This window comes from Rattus rattus, chromosome 6, assembly GCF_011064425.1.
Source record: "Rattus rattus isolate New Zealand chromosome 6, Rrattus_CSIRO_v1, whole genome shotgun sequence".
NCBI lineage: Eukaryota > Metazoa > Chordata > Mammalia > Rodentia > Muridae > Rattus > Rattus rattus.
In genome coordinates, this window is record NC_046159.1 from 58,974,327 (window position 1) to 58,991,887 (window position 17,561).

The window sequence follows — 17,561 nt, forward strand, 5'->3', positions numbered from 1 at the left end:
CCAGGGAGGCATCTAAGCACACATAGCTCCAGTTCCCACAAGTCATGGCTTCCAAAGCTCTTCTATCCACACGTTGCCTCCGAATGTAAAATGCACACAGCTATTTTCCACATTATAATTCTATAACTAAATAGAAAGCTGTGGCATTGGGTAATAGGGAAGGAAAATATACCAGAAACTTTAGAGAAAAGGTTTCTGAAGTTACATCTCAGAGCAGGGTCAAGTCATCCAACGGGGGAGGCACAGCTCTCCTGCAGTTCATATGACTAGACTGGAGGGCAAGGAAGACTAGAAGATGTAATTGTAACAGTTCTATGTTGGGAAAACATGATTTATGGAGGACTATCAACATGTGGGAAAGCATTCCAAAAATATCCACTGTGGATGCCCAGAGCGCCGCTGCTTTGCTGGGCTTGAGTGTTTTTCTTCCCTTCCTCTGTTTCCCACAGTTCCTGAATTGAGTGCACGGTCAATAGCTGTGTTGTAAACGGACCCCATTACTTAAGAAGTATGCAATGAATTCCCATGATGCTTCTGCATTGTAAGTTTCTGTCCAAACATTAAATTATGGCTCCTCCTTATCTACCACCTAAGAATTTCCTTCTGCCTTGGGGCAGTTTTCTGACTGTGGGTCTTTATTTCTTCCTTATTGGCTCTTGGATTTGTAATAATTCCACTGAGTGTCTCATCTATTTCAACCCAAAGATAATAATTCCCTTTGGCTTTCTTTATATGTTTACTCACTGACTCCACTGTTTTCTTTGGGCATAAGGAACAATTTAAAGGCCCAAACTTACAACATGGTTAAGATTCCACAGCAATCACCCATGATGAGAAATACCATGGGGAAGAGAACAGAGCCTGTGATCACAGCGCCCTTCGTGCCTGGAGTTTTCTATTTGACAGGTGCACCAAGTGGCTTCAGAATTGGTTCCTACTCAGGAAACCTGCTGACCCTCATGCTTCATAGGTGACAAGTGGTTTCTTGGCTTTTACTTTGGCCACGGGAAAAACAAACACATCAAGTATGAGGGTCCAGGATGAGCCAGTCTCTCAGATACCCATCTTGGTTGGGCACACATTTACTCATCTACTCAGTGCTCAGAGCAAATACATCAGAGAAATGCAATTTTCATTAGCTATAGCTCCATTCACACACCACCGTGCTCTGGGTCCTAATGGGTTAGGAGTGGGGATGAGCATCCTGGATCTCTCATTCAAGCTAGAGGCAGTTTATATAGCCCATAATTTAGTCTTATCTTCATGGGCTACTTCATGATCACTCTTAGGTCTCTTACTGAAAGGGAGTTCACTAGAACAGAAAGAAACAGTTGTGTTTTCTTAGATCATTCACCTCCGAACAAGTTGTCCTAGTGAATGGGTTGCCAAGGACGTTATTATTCTTTTGGACTTGTCATGAGGTGGAAAGGACATGTTGAGTTTTCTCTCAAAGAGAAGATAAAAACCATGTGTGCTAATACTGGCTATACATTTCTATCTCCCGATAATCTCTATGGAAATCTAAGCTAAGTCACCTATTCCCCCATTCAAAGCCCAGGGACTTCCACATAAATACATATGTTGTTACTTTTTTTCTCAACTTTTATAACAAAAAATAATGAGAAAGCAGCCCGAGAAAGGAATGAATGTCTCCCGTATCTCTCAGTTGGAGGATACAGTCATCATGGTGGAGAAGAGTTGGAGGCTGGGCTGGGAGGCAGCCGCTCACTTCCATCAGGAAGCACAGAGATAAACACTGGTGCTCAGTGGGCTTCCCAGCTCCTTTCTCCCCCTTTTGTTCAGTCTCAGTCCCCAGCCTAAGTTTGGGTTGGGACTTTTCTCTTCAGTTAACTCTCTAGAAACCCTCACAGTCATTCCCAAATGTTTGTCTCCCAGGTGCTTCCAAATCTAGTCAAGTTGATCATGAAGATGAGTTAACACAGTAGATACCTGAAAGGTATTTATCAATGAACAAATTAATAAGAATGAATAGTAAGTATACTTATTATCATAATATTTTATTGACTTTTTGAGAAATTCATATATGCATACAATATATTTTGATTATATGACCCCTAACTCCTAATCTGTGCTTTTAAAATGGATCTATATATCTCAAAAACCAGTAAGGGCCAGCAGAGATGGTTCAGTGGATAAAAGCACTTGCCAAGCAAGCTTGGGGACCTGAACTGGATATTATAACTCACAAAAGGGTGAGAGAACAGACATTAAAAAGTTGTTCTCTGACCTTTCTTATATATACATATTCCTCACTGCCACCACACACACACACACACACACACACACACACACACACCCCACATCCACATATACACACACCACATCCACATTCTATTCATACACCATGCATATACACACCGCCTCATACACACACACACACACCACATCCACATATACACACACCACATACACATTCTATTCATATACCATGTATGTACACACACATACCACACACATATACAAATACCACAGACAGAAATAATAATAATGATAATAATAATAACAATAATAATTAAGAAACAGAGGAGCATCTCTAGTTATAGAATGCACTCAGACATCTCACTAGAGCTCAGCTATTGGACATTTTTGGCTGTAGAAATTGGACTTTCGCCATTGGATTACTGATAGTCTGTCCATTTGTTTCCTACACGCATCCTAGGAAACCACCAATTCCCAGTCCTTCCTGTGTAAGCCAAAGTCTTCATCTTTGCCTTTTTACAAGTTGATAATATGAATAGCCTATACACCAAGTGAGCTTTGATTTACTGTTAGAAAAATCACATGATCTGCAAGTGATTCTCCTAAACACATTCTTACTCCCAGAAGAAATTCAAGTGCAATTTTCCAGAGTCTCCCAACAGCAATCCAATCTCAAGCCCAGTGAGAGCTTCCCAGGGCCATCTCGCACACCTGCTGAACATCTTGGCCATGTAGTTAATATTGTCATTCTCTATTATGAAGTTGGAAATTGTGCCAAGGGTGGATGAAGGAACTTCCACAGTCAACCAATTAGCACAAGCAGAACTTGCCTTTCCCTGACAGCTTAGTTTGAGACTCTGTTATTAACTCGCAGGTCACTCTGACCAGTCAGTGTTGAAGAATGAACATTAATTCTGCATGTTTTGATAGCTTTCATCAGGGAAGAAGAGAACATCAGACAAGGAAAGAAGCAAAATAGGCCATCACTATTTGTGTCCCTTAAATCCTTACATCCATTTCTAGTGTTCTATAGATATTTGTACCTTGAAGATGATCTTGGAGTTGTTCCACAATGCACAAGCATCCGTCACAGCACCCATCCACACAGGCACCACATGCCCACACTCAGAGGGCCACTTGCTTGCGCTTTAGACAATGATGTAATGCGGTCCCCTCATGTCTGATGCCATGATGAAGTACACTCAGACCTTGGAATACCTGCAAAAACGAGAACAGAGACTTGATCCACCCAAGTCCACAGTTCTGGAAAAGTCTCTAAATGTACTAACCTTGCCTTTTGGCTTCTGCAGTCTGTTTTTGGCTAACTGTTCTTCTGACTGAGGTGTGTGAATGGAGGATGTGGTTTTCTGTGCTTAAAAGCTCACCCTGAACTAAGCCACTACCCAAAGACTATACATGGACTGACCCTGGACTCCAACCTCATAGGTAGCAATGAATATCCTAGTAAGAGCACCAGTGGAAGGGGGAAGCCCTTGGTCCGGCCAAGGGTGGACCCCTAGTGAACGGGATTGTTGTGGGGGGGGGAGGGGTAAGGGGGGGGAGGAGGGGGAGGGGAATACCATATAGAAGGGGGGGGGGAAGTTGGGGGGATGTTGGCCTGGAAACCGGGAAAGGGAATAACATTTGAAATGTAAATAAGAAATACTCAAGTTAATAAAAAAAAAAATAACTCACCCTGAGAAAGTCTTAGGACTGCGCTGAGGTCCTGAATACACAGTACAGTTACCAGCAGGACAATTAAAGACCTCCTAAAGGCTTGAACCCATGTCCAAGTAGTCTTCTCTTGTGGATACCCCAACAGCAGTGGACATCGAATGGGCCAAAACAATTTTGGGCCTGACAGATCTGGAGAGGTTTTCCCTGTCATCATCAGTTGTGAGCTGGTCTATAGCTTGTGAGAATGACTCTTACATATGCCAGAGTTGAACAGAATTAGCGCTGAACTGACCCGGTCTGTGATTGGCTCTGTGTTGGCTTATCCAAGGTGGCTATCCATTGTGTATATGTGAGCTCCAGGCTGCTCAGAACCCCAGACTGCACTGACCCATTTCAGTTTTTGAGTTTCATTGGCCTAGTCTCTGTTCCTTGTGAAATGAATCCTGGCAAAGGCCAGAGAAGGAGTTTTTTAGGAGGTTGGGTCAATAGTGATGGCTAATATTACAGGATTCAGAATTGCCTGGTATTTAAACCTCTGACCATACCTGTGAGGGCGTTTTTTGTTTGTTTGTTTGTTTTTTTTTAAAGAGAATTTTTTTAATTATCTTATTTATTTAAGTATACTGTAGCCATCTTCAGACACACCAGAAGAGGGCATCAGATCTCATTACAGATGGTTGTGAACCACCATGTGGTTGCTGGAATTTGAACTCGAGACCTCTGGAAGAGCAGTCCATGCTCTTAACTACTGAGCCATCACTCCAGCCCAGGAGTTTTTTATATTAGGTCAGTTGAAGTAGGAAGGCTTACCTTGACAGTAGGTAATAACATTCCACAGGCTGGGGCTCCAGCTGAGCTCTGGCATTCATTGCCTTCTCCTTCCTGACCCTAGAACCAATGTTCTTGCCACCATCAGAGGCAGTATCCCTTCCCATTTAAAGACCCCCTTATCGCTTTTTTTTGTCCCAGTGATGAGAAAACTAAGATTAATCTAGACAGTAGCTATAGCAGAGCTAGCTGTGGCTGGATTAAGTAGGATCTGGTTTGGACTTATAATTGACTCATCTACAACATGAGCTTATTCTTTGGAGGGCTCTGGATTGATTAGTCAGAGTTGGGTGATATTCCACGGTTAGTGGGTTTTGTCTCGGCATTGCAAGGGCTGCTAACAGGGCTTTGGGCTGGTACATTGGATTGAACCAAGAGCTATTTTGTATCTAACTTCCTTGAAGCTAGACTCAGCTTGGCTTTGGGGGATGGTGATGGTATTAATGTTCCTGGGTTGAACAGCTCTGACCATTTCTGGGCTGAAGCTGTAGATTGTCAGGCCTCTGGGATTCCTCATGACGCCTTCCTGGTGACTGCTCCTGAGCCTGGGCTTTGCTTGATCACTAGTACTTTTGTTTATCCCACCACCAAAGCCAATATGGCTCAGATTTTTCAGAAATTCTGTTGTTCCAGATGATAAATTGCTTCTGATAAATATTCTCCTGGCCTTTTTACACACACAGTGTGTGGTCCAGGGACTAGTGAGAACCTACAAATAGTGGACTTATTCAATTGACATGAAATGTGACACAAATGTGTTAGATTTGTCCATATTGTTGGCAGCTGTTTATAAGAGAAAAAATTTAAGTTTTATCCTGTCTGTACTTGTCTGCAGCCCTTTTTAGAGCCTTTGTCAATAACTCAAGTAGCATGTTGATGCCCAACGAGATTCCGGGAGGATTAGATAGCAGCTTGAGAGAGTAATGCAGAACCTAGCAGGTGTCTGACAGCTTGGCACATGGATCATGGGAGGGAGGGGGTCCACAGGGAGTGCATCAGTAAGAAGCTGCTACTTCTGTCTAGAGGCAATTTCTCTAATCTCTTGAAAGACAGAGACTAGAGATTTCTGGAATTCTTAAGTACTTTTCCTATGGAAGGTAAAACATCTGAATAGTCAAAAACTACCTCCTTGTTTCTTATCACCTGGAAAGGAAGAGGTTCACTTCCCACTGACACAGCACAGGATCACGTCCCTTGCTCATCTCCACTGGAATACTCCCAAGTGAAATGACACTTGTCAGGTTAATGGGGGTTCCCAGGGCTTGTTCTCCTGATGTCCACAGTACATGGACTGTCTAGACTCTTTCACACCCTGGCTTCTACCCTGGCTGGAAGGGAGGAGAAAGAAGAGGAGAATGAAGAGGAGGGGGAAGGAGGGGGAAGGAGGAGGAAGGGGAGGAGCAGGAAGAGAAGGAGAAGGAAGAAGAGGAGGAAGATAAAAAAGAAGAGGAAAAGGAAGAAAAGGAAAAGGAGGAGAAGGGGGAGGAGAAGGAAGAGGAAAAGGAGAAGAAGGAAAAGGGGAAAAGGAGAAAGAGGAGGAGGAGAAGGGACAGGAGGGGAAGGAAGAGGAGGAAGAAGGAAAAGGAAGAGAAGGAAGAAGATGAAGAAGAGGAAGAAGAGAAGGAGGAAGAAGAAGGAGCAGCAGAGGCAGCAGCAGCAGCAGCACACTGGGGGGTGATCCTCTTGGATCAAAAGGCCTCTTTGCAAAATCATGAAAGAGGCATGGCAGCTGGTACACTCCAATACCTGGATGACTCCAACTACTTCTCTGCCCTCTCCAGGGCCAGTTATCCTTGGTGGGCCACACTCTTCTATCCTCCCCACTTCTCACATATTTTGAATGAAATCTCCCATGCTCAACCTAAGCCTTTGCCTGTCCTACACAATGGTGTTTTGGGGCCTCAGGGAGATCTATCAGCGACCAGATGTTCTCTCCCAGGCTGACCTTCTAGACCACTCCCACCCCATAATATTCTCAAGGCATTCCTCTCCCATCCAATCTCTTAAACAGCTCAGAGACCACCCAGGGCATGTGAATGAGATGTTCTTAACCCCTGGTTCCTCCTGTCCCTTGCTTCCCTGCAGGAACGTGTAAACCCTCTCCCCCCAAGTCTCAGAACTCTTTCTTTATTACACTATCCCCAAGTTCCTTCTCGTCCTGGACCAGTGCCCCCCTCTCCCAGTTTTCCAGCCTTCATTGGTCTAGCTGGTTTCCGTAGATTTATTTCCCCTCCTCTTTCTTATCACAGAGCTTGGTGGGGCCAAGATGGGTTTTCCTTGTTTAAGGCAGAAGAAAAATATAGAAAAAGCAAACATAATCAGTTAGAGTATATTTATTTCCCCTAATTATTTTTTCCTGCAAACAGTAATTCTAAAACTGTGGGTGCTAGCAGGTAGTACCGGAAGACAGCTTCATGGACAAGCAAGTCTGGGAAATGGTCAAATCATTTTTTTTCCCTACAGAAATTCTCCAGTGTTTAAAGTGATAACAGGCATGTATTAGTTATCTGTTGATTGCACAACAAACCATCCCAAAGCCAGGAGCTCAGAACACAGGCAAACATTGTCTCCCGTTTTCCAGGGTTGGGAGTCAGCAGAGGGCCAGGTCAGGTGCCTGCTTAGGTGTCAGAGGCTGCAGTCACCTGAAGGCTTGGCAGGCACTGGAGAATCAGTAGTGAAACAGTTAATCCTCAAACATGTCACCAGGGTGGGTGTTAGCTGTTGGTGGGGGGTGGCAGTGTCAAGCCACATGGGGCTTCTCCACAAAGGCCCTGGGTGGGGGTGGGGGAGTTTCACAATGCACTACTGAGCATCTAAAGAAGTGATCCAAGGGAAGTTACATGCCCCATATCTGTGCCTCAAACAATCAGACACCATCAATTCTGCACTGTGAACTATGTCACTCACACATCACTCTATGTGGAAGGTGTGTGAACTGAGGCTGGGTGACTCTGGAGATCACCTCAGGGGGAACTAGTGCAAGTCACTAAAAAAGTGCTTATTTGAAAACACAATCAATGATTAATAGATTATTCCAAGATACTGGAATTCTATGATGTGTGCTTTGGAGGAAATTTGCCAGGGTGGCCATGATGAGGAGTAAAAGACTTGGGTGTGCCTATCTAGAAGAGCCTGAAGCTGGGACAAGAGTGCACATTGACTTGGGATCTTCAGAGGGGGTGGGGAAGTTAGACCTTGCGTCCTGTGGGAACTGGGACTCGAACTAAGGAAGACCCTTCAGTCTAGAAAGGCAAGCACAAGACTCTTGTACAGTACTTAATTCCCTCAACTGTCTGTAGCTTTGAAAGCTGTTTACCCTCACAGTGCTTCAACAAAGATGGGGAGGGAAAAACAAAGTTCGCAGGCAGAAAGAAGAGTGGTTACCGCAGACTCCCTTAAACGTGGAGATGAGGACAGTCTAGACGCCTTGGCTGCTCCAAGCCTCAACGACTACACTTGGTGGCATTGTATGTGCAGATTCAACCAGAGCCCTTTATGATCATAAAAATAAAATAATAAAAATGAAAAATAAATCTATGCACGATCTCTTGGTGGCTCGGATTGCAAAGGCCTTGTGCTTCATTTGCACAAAGGCTCATGTTTGAAAAATCCCGACCTAGAGTTGGAGCCACCCTGCTTGAAGGAAATGAGTTTTCATCAAATGTTTACAGCGACGGTATCCGCAGATGCAGAAGAATAAAACAGAAAGAAGGCATCGGGGATGGGGGGTAGAGAGGATAAAGAGGTGGCCATGGTTAAGGCAAGAAAGGAGACGAAAAAGAAGGGTTAGTTAAAGACGTGCAGCTCACCTGATAACGTTTAAGATTTATCCACTGCCAAAAGTCCCCACCCAATTCTGCCCCAGCCAAGGTCTGGTAGACCCCAACATTTTCGCCGCCCTTGGCCACAAGATGGCACTCTTTGGACTTTTTCACAAAAAAAAAAAAAAAAAAAAAAAAAAAAAGGAAAGAAAGGAGGGGAGAAGGGGAGGGAGCAAAGAGACCGCACTGCCCCAACCAAGAACAATTTGAAAACCCACCCCATCATACTTAAAATCTAGGACAAAGAGCCGTCGGGACGGAACTGCTTCGACTGCAAAGCTTCGAGCGCAGCTTGGGAGCCGCCTGGTGGCCCGAGCCCGAGAGCTCCACAGAGCAGAGCGCCCTGGGGTCCCTGAAACTCGAAACCCGGGCGCTGAACCGGCGGAAACTAAAGCGAAATCCTTGAACTTCTCTGGACAATTGCTTCCGGGCGTTTGCAGAGAGCCGAGGGACCTGACGGGAGCCCAGGCCGCGTATGGCGCGCCCCTGATGTCCCACGGACGCCAGCGAGGCCAGCGCTCCAGCTGCAGCATGGACCGCGCGGGGCGCCTGGGCACGGGCCTGCGGGGACTCTGCGTGGCTGCGCTCGTGCTCGTGTGCGCCGGACACGGGGGCCGCCGAGAGGACGGGGGACCAGCTTGCTACGGGGGATTCGACCTCTACTTCATCCTAGACAAGTAAGTGCCTGGAGGATGCTGCTCTTGAGGGACAGTCCCTAGGGCGCACCACAGCTGGCCTCTGGTCCGCAGCTGCGGGGCGTCCTGACTTCTTAGCCTGCTTTCTTTACTGTCTCTGGCTGGGGCTTGTGAGTCCAAGAAGGATGCAGTTGGCTCTATTTGTCTTACTGCTTCCCACCTTGGGGAAAAGGAATTGCAACCAGAAGTAGAATTTGCAGAAACCTCCAAAATTAGAGGCGAGGATACTCTTCAGAATTAGCCATCTGTTTTTCCAAAATGTAAAAATAAAGTCTTTGTTCTTGTGGCATGATGCCTGACGACCCTGGCCACTTGTGGAAGTCCAAGGCACGGATTCTCCACCTCTGGGGTTCCAACTAGGTTTTTTTTGTGTGTGTGTGCAGACTTCACCCTCTGCTTTAGGCTCTAAACACCATTCTGTCCCCTACCCTATACACAGATGCCTAGTACACAGCCACTCTTCTGCCAGAGTGGTGTCAACCAAAAATGCTTTCAAATCCTGGCAAATGTCCCCAGCACCCTTTGCCTTCAGAACTGAGATGTAGGTAAATTTGGGCTGTTGGTTTTTGACTGATGGGCTGCCAGGGAAACCAGCAAGATTACTCCTTACTAAAACGAGCTTTGCTTAAGGAAGAACTGAGTTAAGGCCAGTTCGACACTTTCCAGATCCCTACGGGGTTGCCAAGCCACAACAGTCACACATCGCAAGTCAGTTCCATGCGATCTGCTGAAAAGCAGCTACAACAATAAAAAAGTCCCTCAAGATCCGGGTGCCTTAGATCTGTGCCGGTGCCAGCAGAGGCGCTTGCAGCTACAGTGGTGGGGAGGTGGATTTCACAGACTGGAAAATATTTGGGAGTTGGAACAAGAGTCCTGAAAAAGAAGCTGGCCGCTGGACACTAAATGTGCTTCCCAGTTGCTGCTGGGGTTTGGTTTTTCCGTAGAGGCTGTTTTGAACTCCAGATACTTTGGATAAAAAAGTGAGGTCTCTTTCTTACAGATTTATGAGAAGGTGGATACAGAAAAATCAGGCCCGGGGCTAAGAACTGGAAAATCTTTTGTTACTTTAGCAGGTGGGCGCCGGAGTTCCTGGGTCAGGGAGACTCTGGGACTGTGTCTGGAACCCACGGTGCTCCCCATTGTGCCTCTCTCGGGGAACTTTGGGGGCTGGATCTCTGCCACCATCAAGCAGGGTGCTTGCCTAGAATGCACCAAGCCCCAGCACCACAAAACCCTTAAGCTCACTGTGATGGTGGTGGTGCACGCCTGTATCCCTGCAATTGGGAGGAATTCAAGGTGATCCTGGGCTCCTAGGCTGCATAATGGGTTTGAAGCCAACCTGGGTTACTTGAGTCTGTCTCATGAAACAAACAGTAACAACAGAAGCCATGGCCCCAGACATCCCAAGAGACCCACAGGGAAACCTGAGCAAACAAAAATCACTGTTTCCCCAGAAGACTGCCTGGGTGCTGTGAACATAGCCTGGAGGCCTAAATCTATAATTTGTACTGAACTTTTTGGTCCAATTTCTAAATGGTATTTCTTCAGGTGATGGAAAGGACTCAGCAGAATCATCTTAGGATCATTTCTGGGGTGTGGGGCCGTGCAACTAAGTCAAAAGGTGTAATTTTTTGAAAGGAACAGTGAAGGCATGCTTTCTCTGCAAAGATTTAAAAATACTAGAAGGCAAATCACTGAAAACAGCGTGGAAAGGTTCAAAGGGTATGTGGACAAGGACTCTCCGTGTAACCCCAGGCTTACATCTTATAGAGAATGGCAGGAACACAGAAGCCTGGAAGACTAGGGGGGATTCAAATAGATAAGCTCTGCGCTCTTGTGGGGTGCGCAGTATAGGTGAAATACGACATACTACTAAAGCTTTTGCACCCCAACTTCCTCTCTGAAGACTACTCTTGGTGTGGAAAAGCTAACTAGAAAATAGCTTTATGTCTTATTCTCCAAAGAAGAAGATCTAATTGTTAAAGCTAATATATTAACAGAAACATTCTGATTCACTAGCAATTAAAGGGGTGTGTGGGGGCGGGCGCAGTTGTCCTATTACGCATGCAGAGGCTTTTAAGGCATTACGACGTCCAGCAATGGCTGCCTGTGACCTGTCTTGCTTGGGACAGTGTGAACTGGTAGTCTTTGTGCACTTGAACTGCATGGTAGAATTTTCGAGAAGAGCAGAAGTGCTTCGTGCTCCTGCTGTCCAGAACAGTAGCTACTTGCCATATGTGCCCTCCCATGCAAATGAGGATGTGAACTTTTAATTTTGTTTAAATTAAATGGTCCCATGTGGCTGCCATGTGAGTCGTGGATGAGAGGATGCATCGGCAGGAAGTATCATGTGCTCTTAGCACATTGAAGGTTCTTCCTTTTCATCCAACAAGTCTTTATCTTAAGAAAAAAATGCATTAGAAAAAGATCCCCTTCCTGTGAGTCTATGGTAGGGCTGTTTAGAGTAAAAAGCCGAGAATTACCTAAATGCCCAACAATGGGATTGAAGTCAGATCTGAAATATGCAATGTGCTGTACACTCATTGCAGACTGTGTGTGTTTGCAAGATATTTTAGGAGAAATATATAATACTTACACTATTATGTTTCCAAACATTGTGTGCATTCCACCTTTGTAAGGAGCGAGGCCAGGCTCGATGCCAACACTTGGGAGACCAAGGCCAACCTGAGCTAAGTAACTAGATTCTGTCTCAGAGCCGAGCAAAACAAAGCTAATGTGTGTGTGTGTGTGTGTGTGTGTGTGTGTGTGAGAGAGAGAGAGAGTGTGTGTGTGTGTGTGTGTGTGTGTGAGTGTGAGTGTGAATGTGTGTGAGTGTGTGTGAGTGTGTGTGATGTGTGTGTGAGTGTGTGTGTGTGAGTGTGTGTGGGTGTGTGTGTGTGTGTGTGTGTGTGTGTGTGTGTGTGTGTGAGTGTGTGTGGGTGTGTGTGTGTGTGTGTGTGTGTGTGTGTGTGTGTGTGTGTGTGTGTGTGTGTGTGTGTGTGTGTGTGTGTGTGTGTGTGTGTGAGTGTGTGTGTGTTGTGTGTGTGTGTGTGTGTGTGTGTGTGTGAGTGTGTGTGTGAGTGTGTGTGAGTGTGTGTGAGTGTGTGTGTAGTGTGTGTGTGTGTGTGTGTGTATGCGTGGGTGTGTGTTTACTTACTGTTAGGATAGCACTCCTCTTCAGAAGCTAATAGTTTTAACTTCTGAAGTTCCAAGTTTCTCTACAGTTTCTCTACGTACCAGTTTTATGCTCAACAAAATGTGATTTTGAATTCTTAAGGACTGTGTGGAGAGAGGTTGTGGTCAGTGGACTGAGTTCTCAGCCCCTGGCTATTAAGAAAGAAGCTACCCCCTTTCACACTTAATTCTAAGCCTCTAACTTCCTATCATTGTCTTTCTGGGGTATTTTTGTGCTGAATGAAAGCTTGCTAGAATTTCTACATCGTATGCACACGTCCAGCTTGCCAACTACAGCCGGGCGAATGAGTCAATGCGATTTGGAAGTCCAGAGCTGGAGAACAGACCACAGGCAGGATAGCAGACAGGCAGCAGGGCAGTCCCGACAAAGTCCTCTGTCCTGGAAAGGAACTCCCCAGACACTGCTGTGCATCCCAAGACCGCAGCAAAGTGGGAAGGGAAAGAATGCTGACTGGGTTTGTGTTCGGGCCTCTGAGACCCTTGGCTGCTGGTTACAGGCAGAACAGTGGCCACAGGGAAGCGAGTCTGTGGCCACTCTCCCCACCTCTGCAATGCCCTTCCCTCCTGCAGTCAGTTCTCTTTTCTCTGGCGTTTTCAAAGCTCGGCTCATTTCAGCCCTGAGCAGGATGCATCTCTGGCCTGGAGGGAGCCCAGATTATATAGTTAATGGAACGTCATGTTTTCTCAACCAGGAGCAAAGACCATATAATGATAACCCAGAACACCACAGTAACACAATAGGGCGTTATTAAGAGCTCTGGCAATGGGGCCGCACAGGGCTCTACACTGATGGAATTTCATGTTTATATAAACATGCTTTTCTGGTTAGAGTTGGGAAGAGTAGTTTGCTGGGAATTCAATCAGGGATTTGAAAAGTCAGACTTGGAAGGCCCTGTCTAGAAAAGAACAAGAGTCTCTCTTACGTCTCCCGGTGGGTCTTCAGGACCCACCATGGATGTGGACGTATACTCCCTTCCTGGCAAGGTCCTTTGACACTGAAATGTGCATTTTCATGCCACGTATTAATCTTCTTTATGTAAAGGGAGAGGAGGATTTTCCATCTCCAGTCTCAGGGAAGCACTGGCCATGATACATGGGCCATAAAGACTTCAAAAACAGAACACTGAGAAGAGGCCATGGGATGAGGGCGGGGCGGGCTACAGAACAAGACTTAACTTTTTATTCCACCAGTGTTTCTCTCTCTCTCTCTTCCCCCAAACAAAGGAAGCTCACTTTCTCAAACTCTCATTGGGCATTCCAAGGTTGTACTGATCTGCAGGGCTGTGAGGGAGTGTGGCACCCTAGGGACATGGGCACGCACATAACGGATACAGATAGATGTTTGTCCTCCTGGACTGGAATCTCACTAGGTAGACTGTGGTTTTCCTGGAAGAGACCTGGGTTTCCAACAAACGTACACAGGAAATGTTGAAAGTCCGAAGTTCAGAGAGCTTCTCAGACCCACATGCTTTCACAAGAGACCGAGGATCATTGTCTACACGATGATCGATCCCTGGTCTGTAGATGGGAGAGAGTTTTGTTCACCCCGCTGGGTTAGAACTGCGCAGAATCAGGACTAGACCCTGACAGAGCAACAGAGCAGGACATTTTTGCTCCCAGCTCCCAGCCTGGTTCCTTCTGCTCATCTCGACCCAGCACCATTGGGCTGTAATGAGAAGCACATGGCGGTGCAGCCAGCGAGATCCAGTGGGTTCCAGGAATTGAAAATCCCTGCACCAGCGTTTCAGTAAATCGTGGAACCCAAGCAGTTAAGACTTTAACTGTGGAGCAGCTGCTAGGCCGCTGTTCACCAGTTGCTGCTAGTAGGAAATTCTGCATGCTCCTGCCAACACCCCTCCCACCTCCTAGAGACCTGGGGCTGGTGTTCACACTCTGGGGTGTGGTCAGTATTCTGCACTTAAAGGTCCAATGGCTTAGGAGCTTGTTCTGATTGGTTTTGACGGAAAGGGGAAATTTAAGTTTGCAGATGTGTCAAGGCACACAGATGTTGTTTGCTTTCTGAAATGCCTTGGAAGGTCCTTTAGAGGAAGGAGAACATAAAACTAGCACCAAGCGAGGGGAGTGGGGTGCATTAGAGCATACCTTGGACGAGCACAGCAGTAGCCTTAAAAGACACCAGAATGAACATCTCTCCAGGGCCAAGACTTTACTCCGTTCAAATGTTTCAGCAGTTTGGTTCCTATTTAAAGAGGGCCTATCAGGCCTGGTGACAGTTGGTAGGACTGCCCACAACTAGGGAGGCTTGGTGTGTAGACACAAACTAAGGAGGACGGAAGTGTTTTTGTTTTGTGTTTCTGTCTGGGTGAGTAATTTATCTCTACTTCTCTTAACTCTGGAGACCTGGGAAAACTCGGAGTTACGCTGAGAATAGAGTCCAGAGGGGCTGGAAGAAGGCATCTGACCTGTAATTATAACCATAATTATCTCCCGGCACTCTGGGGATGACCTCTGGCATCCCTTAGACAAACAGAACTGACACACAAACGCAGATTAGACTTGCCTTACGCTAACATAAATGGGTGCCTGACCAGACTTAGCCACTTGTACTCATTTAATTATTCCACAGCACAAGACAAAGAGGATATTTGGACATTCTGACATGGTTTTCAGACACGCCAAGTTCTCATTGAAAAAGCCATTCGATTTCTTCCATTACAGTTGGCTTGTTCTTTTCGGGTACTTGGCATAGCTATGTTCTCAATATGATCAAAGTGATTGGAGTGCTTGGCCCAGCAATGAAAGCCCGGATAACACAGTGCCTACAGCAAGCCATGTCCTGTCTCAGGAGGTGCAAAGAAGACTGAAGCCGGAAGCCATCTGGACTGGTGGCCTTTTAGGCAGAGGACATTAGAAGGACTCTGGGAGTCCAAAGCTGCAGGCTCCAGTACGGATTTGGGGCAGGGCAGGAAAAGTCAAGTTTAGAACAGCAGGAAAAACAAGTGGCAGTCACGGCCTGGCTCCCTGCCAGGCACTATGGTATAAACGGGGCCTGTACAGGCCTGTCTATAAGCCTTTGCTGTCCCCGTAACATCTGAACAGTCACTGCTGCCGCTTCACTGGTGGCGAAACTGAAATGAAGGCCGAGACGACTTTAAGTGGTAAAGCCAACCTCAATCCCGAGATGTACTCAAAAGATGCAAAGACTGAGATGTCGAAAGAACATTCAATCAGTCAGGAGACAAGCTAGGTTATGCTGTGGTGAGGAGTAGCCTTCAAGTCCTAGTGACAAGCTACACTCACGGCTGTCCTGGGAGCTAGGGCCCTTGGAGAGGCCCTTCTCCATCACAGCTGCAGAGGAAGCAAATGCTGAAGGAGAGAAGTGACTCAAGTCCTTCCGCTCACAGCCCACTGGCCCAGACTGGTCATGTGTCCTCACCTTGTGGAAAGGGACTGAAGACATGTGTGCCAGAGGGAAGAAATGCCAGAAAAGTGTGGGCATTTGCAGCCTCGGCTGCAAGCATAATTACATAGTCTGGAGGCCTGCATAAGCAGAATAGCAGCTAAGATGGGAGAAGGAGCCAACACGTCTGGAGGGGGTCCTTTCGGAGCCAGATCTGGGTATATTAATCAATCGGAAGTTACTACCTACCGGCATAGCATTTCGGATCTTCCTGGGAGGTGGCGATGCCTTTCCATTCTTCCCTTCTCCAATCCCCTCCATACTTAAAATAAAACGATTAATGCCATGGGTATTAAGAACGTTTACTCAGTCAGGGCAAGCTATCTCGTTTTTGCTGTGGTGGTGAGCAGCCTGCAAGCCTCAGTGACAGGCTACATTCGTGATCGCATGGAAAGGGGAATGAGAAGCCAGACACGGCTCTCTGTCACCTAAGTGTTACGTGAGCGTATTTGAAAGACAAGAATTCCTCTGTACGTGATTGGTGGAATCTAAGGGAATTTGACAGGCTGGACAGTGAGTACAGTCCTCATACACTGGGGTGGCAGTGTTAAGAGAGTTCCCACACAGAGGCCAATTTAGAGCTTGACCTTGGAGTGTCTGCTGCCACCCGTGTTTCTTGATGGAGATGCAATCGTCATAGTTAGTGAGATAGTTTTTCATTATGAAGGAATGGAGAACATGAAATGTCATTAATTAATTAATTGTTAATATCATGATTATTCCTGGCCATTGTGATAACCAGGAATTAATAGATGCCTCTACACTGATCTCTAAGCGGCACCAAGTAGAGGATCTGCTTTGCAGAGAACCCCTGATAAGGGCTGAATGGCAGAGCAGCACAAGCTAAGCTTCTTGCTTCTGAGGCTCGAGAGATGGCCCCCTGGCTAAGAATGCTTGCTGCTCTTGCAGAGGATCTGGGTTTGATTCCCAGCACCCACGTGGTGGCTCGCAGTCATCTGTAACTCCAATCCTAAGTATTCTGATGCTTCTGCAGTCACCACACATGGGGCACAAGACATCCATGCAGAAACCCATCCCCTGTCCCCAACAAAACTAGTTATTAATTTTTAAAAGTGTTTAAAAGCTTGTCGATTCCTAGCACGGAAGGATTCCTCCACGCAGGAGAAGAAGGCATCAGGAGGAAATGGACCAGTGACAAGTGCTGACTGTGGAAGGGAGGATGTGACAGCAATGGGTCCCACCCACTCTTGGTCCAGGCTTCCCTGGAGCAGCGCTCCTGTTTTACAAACACTCCTCAGATGGCTGTGGTGTGAGACCCTCACTCTCACCGTAGGCTGTGAGGCTGAGCAGAAAGACAAGAGCTGCCATGCAGCAGCAGTGGCCGTCCTCCCTGCCGGGGAGCAACCAGCATGCTCCTCCAAACTGAACTCCAGGGAGAGTTCTTCCCTGAATGAGAGAGGCCACCAGGATGTGGAAAAGGAGAACTGGTGTAGCAGCTCAGCCGTTTCTTGCCTGTTAGTGTTGACAAATCTTACTTTGCACACACACATACAAGCCACGATGCTCATAACTAGGGCAGTCCTTGGCTCCTTTCCCATCAAGACTCCAGAGCTAACCATGCGTGTTTACGTGAGGGATAGGGGAAACAAAGCCTCAAACATAGGGGTTATGAATGCCAACTTTGGGATTAGACAACTCCAGCTTCAAACCTCACCTCAGTGTTGGACCAAACACTATGAACTT

The 17,561-nt window shown here is 46.5% G+C and overlaps 1 protein-coding gene across 1 annotated transcript in view; it reads left to right on the forward strand.

The window, feature by feature from the left end:
• Positions 1–8,704: 8,704 nt before the first annotated feature.
• The window catches only part of Antxr1 (ANTXR cell adhesion molecule 1), a 194,949-nt gene continuing 186,092 nt past the window's right edge, over positions 8,705–17,561 (forward strand). The window contains exon 1 of the mRNA XM_032906154.1: positions 8,705–9,223. Within this exon, the coding sequence (XP_032762045.1) occupies positions 9,036–9,223 (188 nt within the window). The 5' untranslated portion in view covers positions 8,705–9,035. The remainder of the gene's footprint in view (positions 9,224–17,561) is intronic.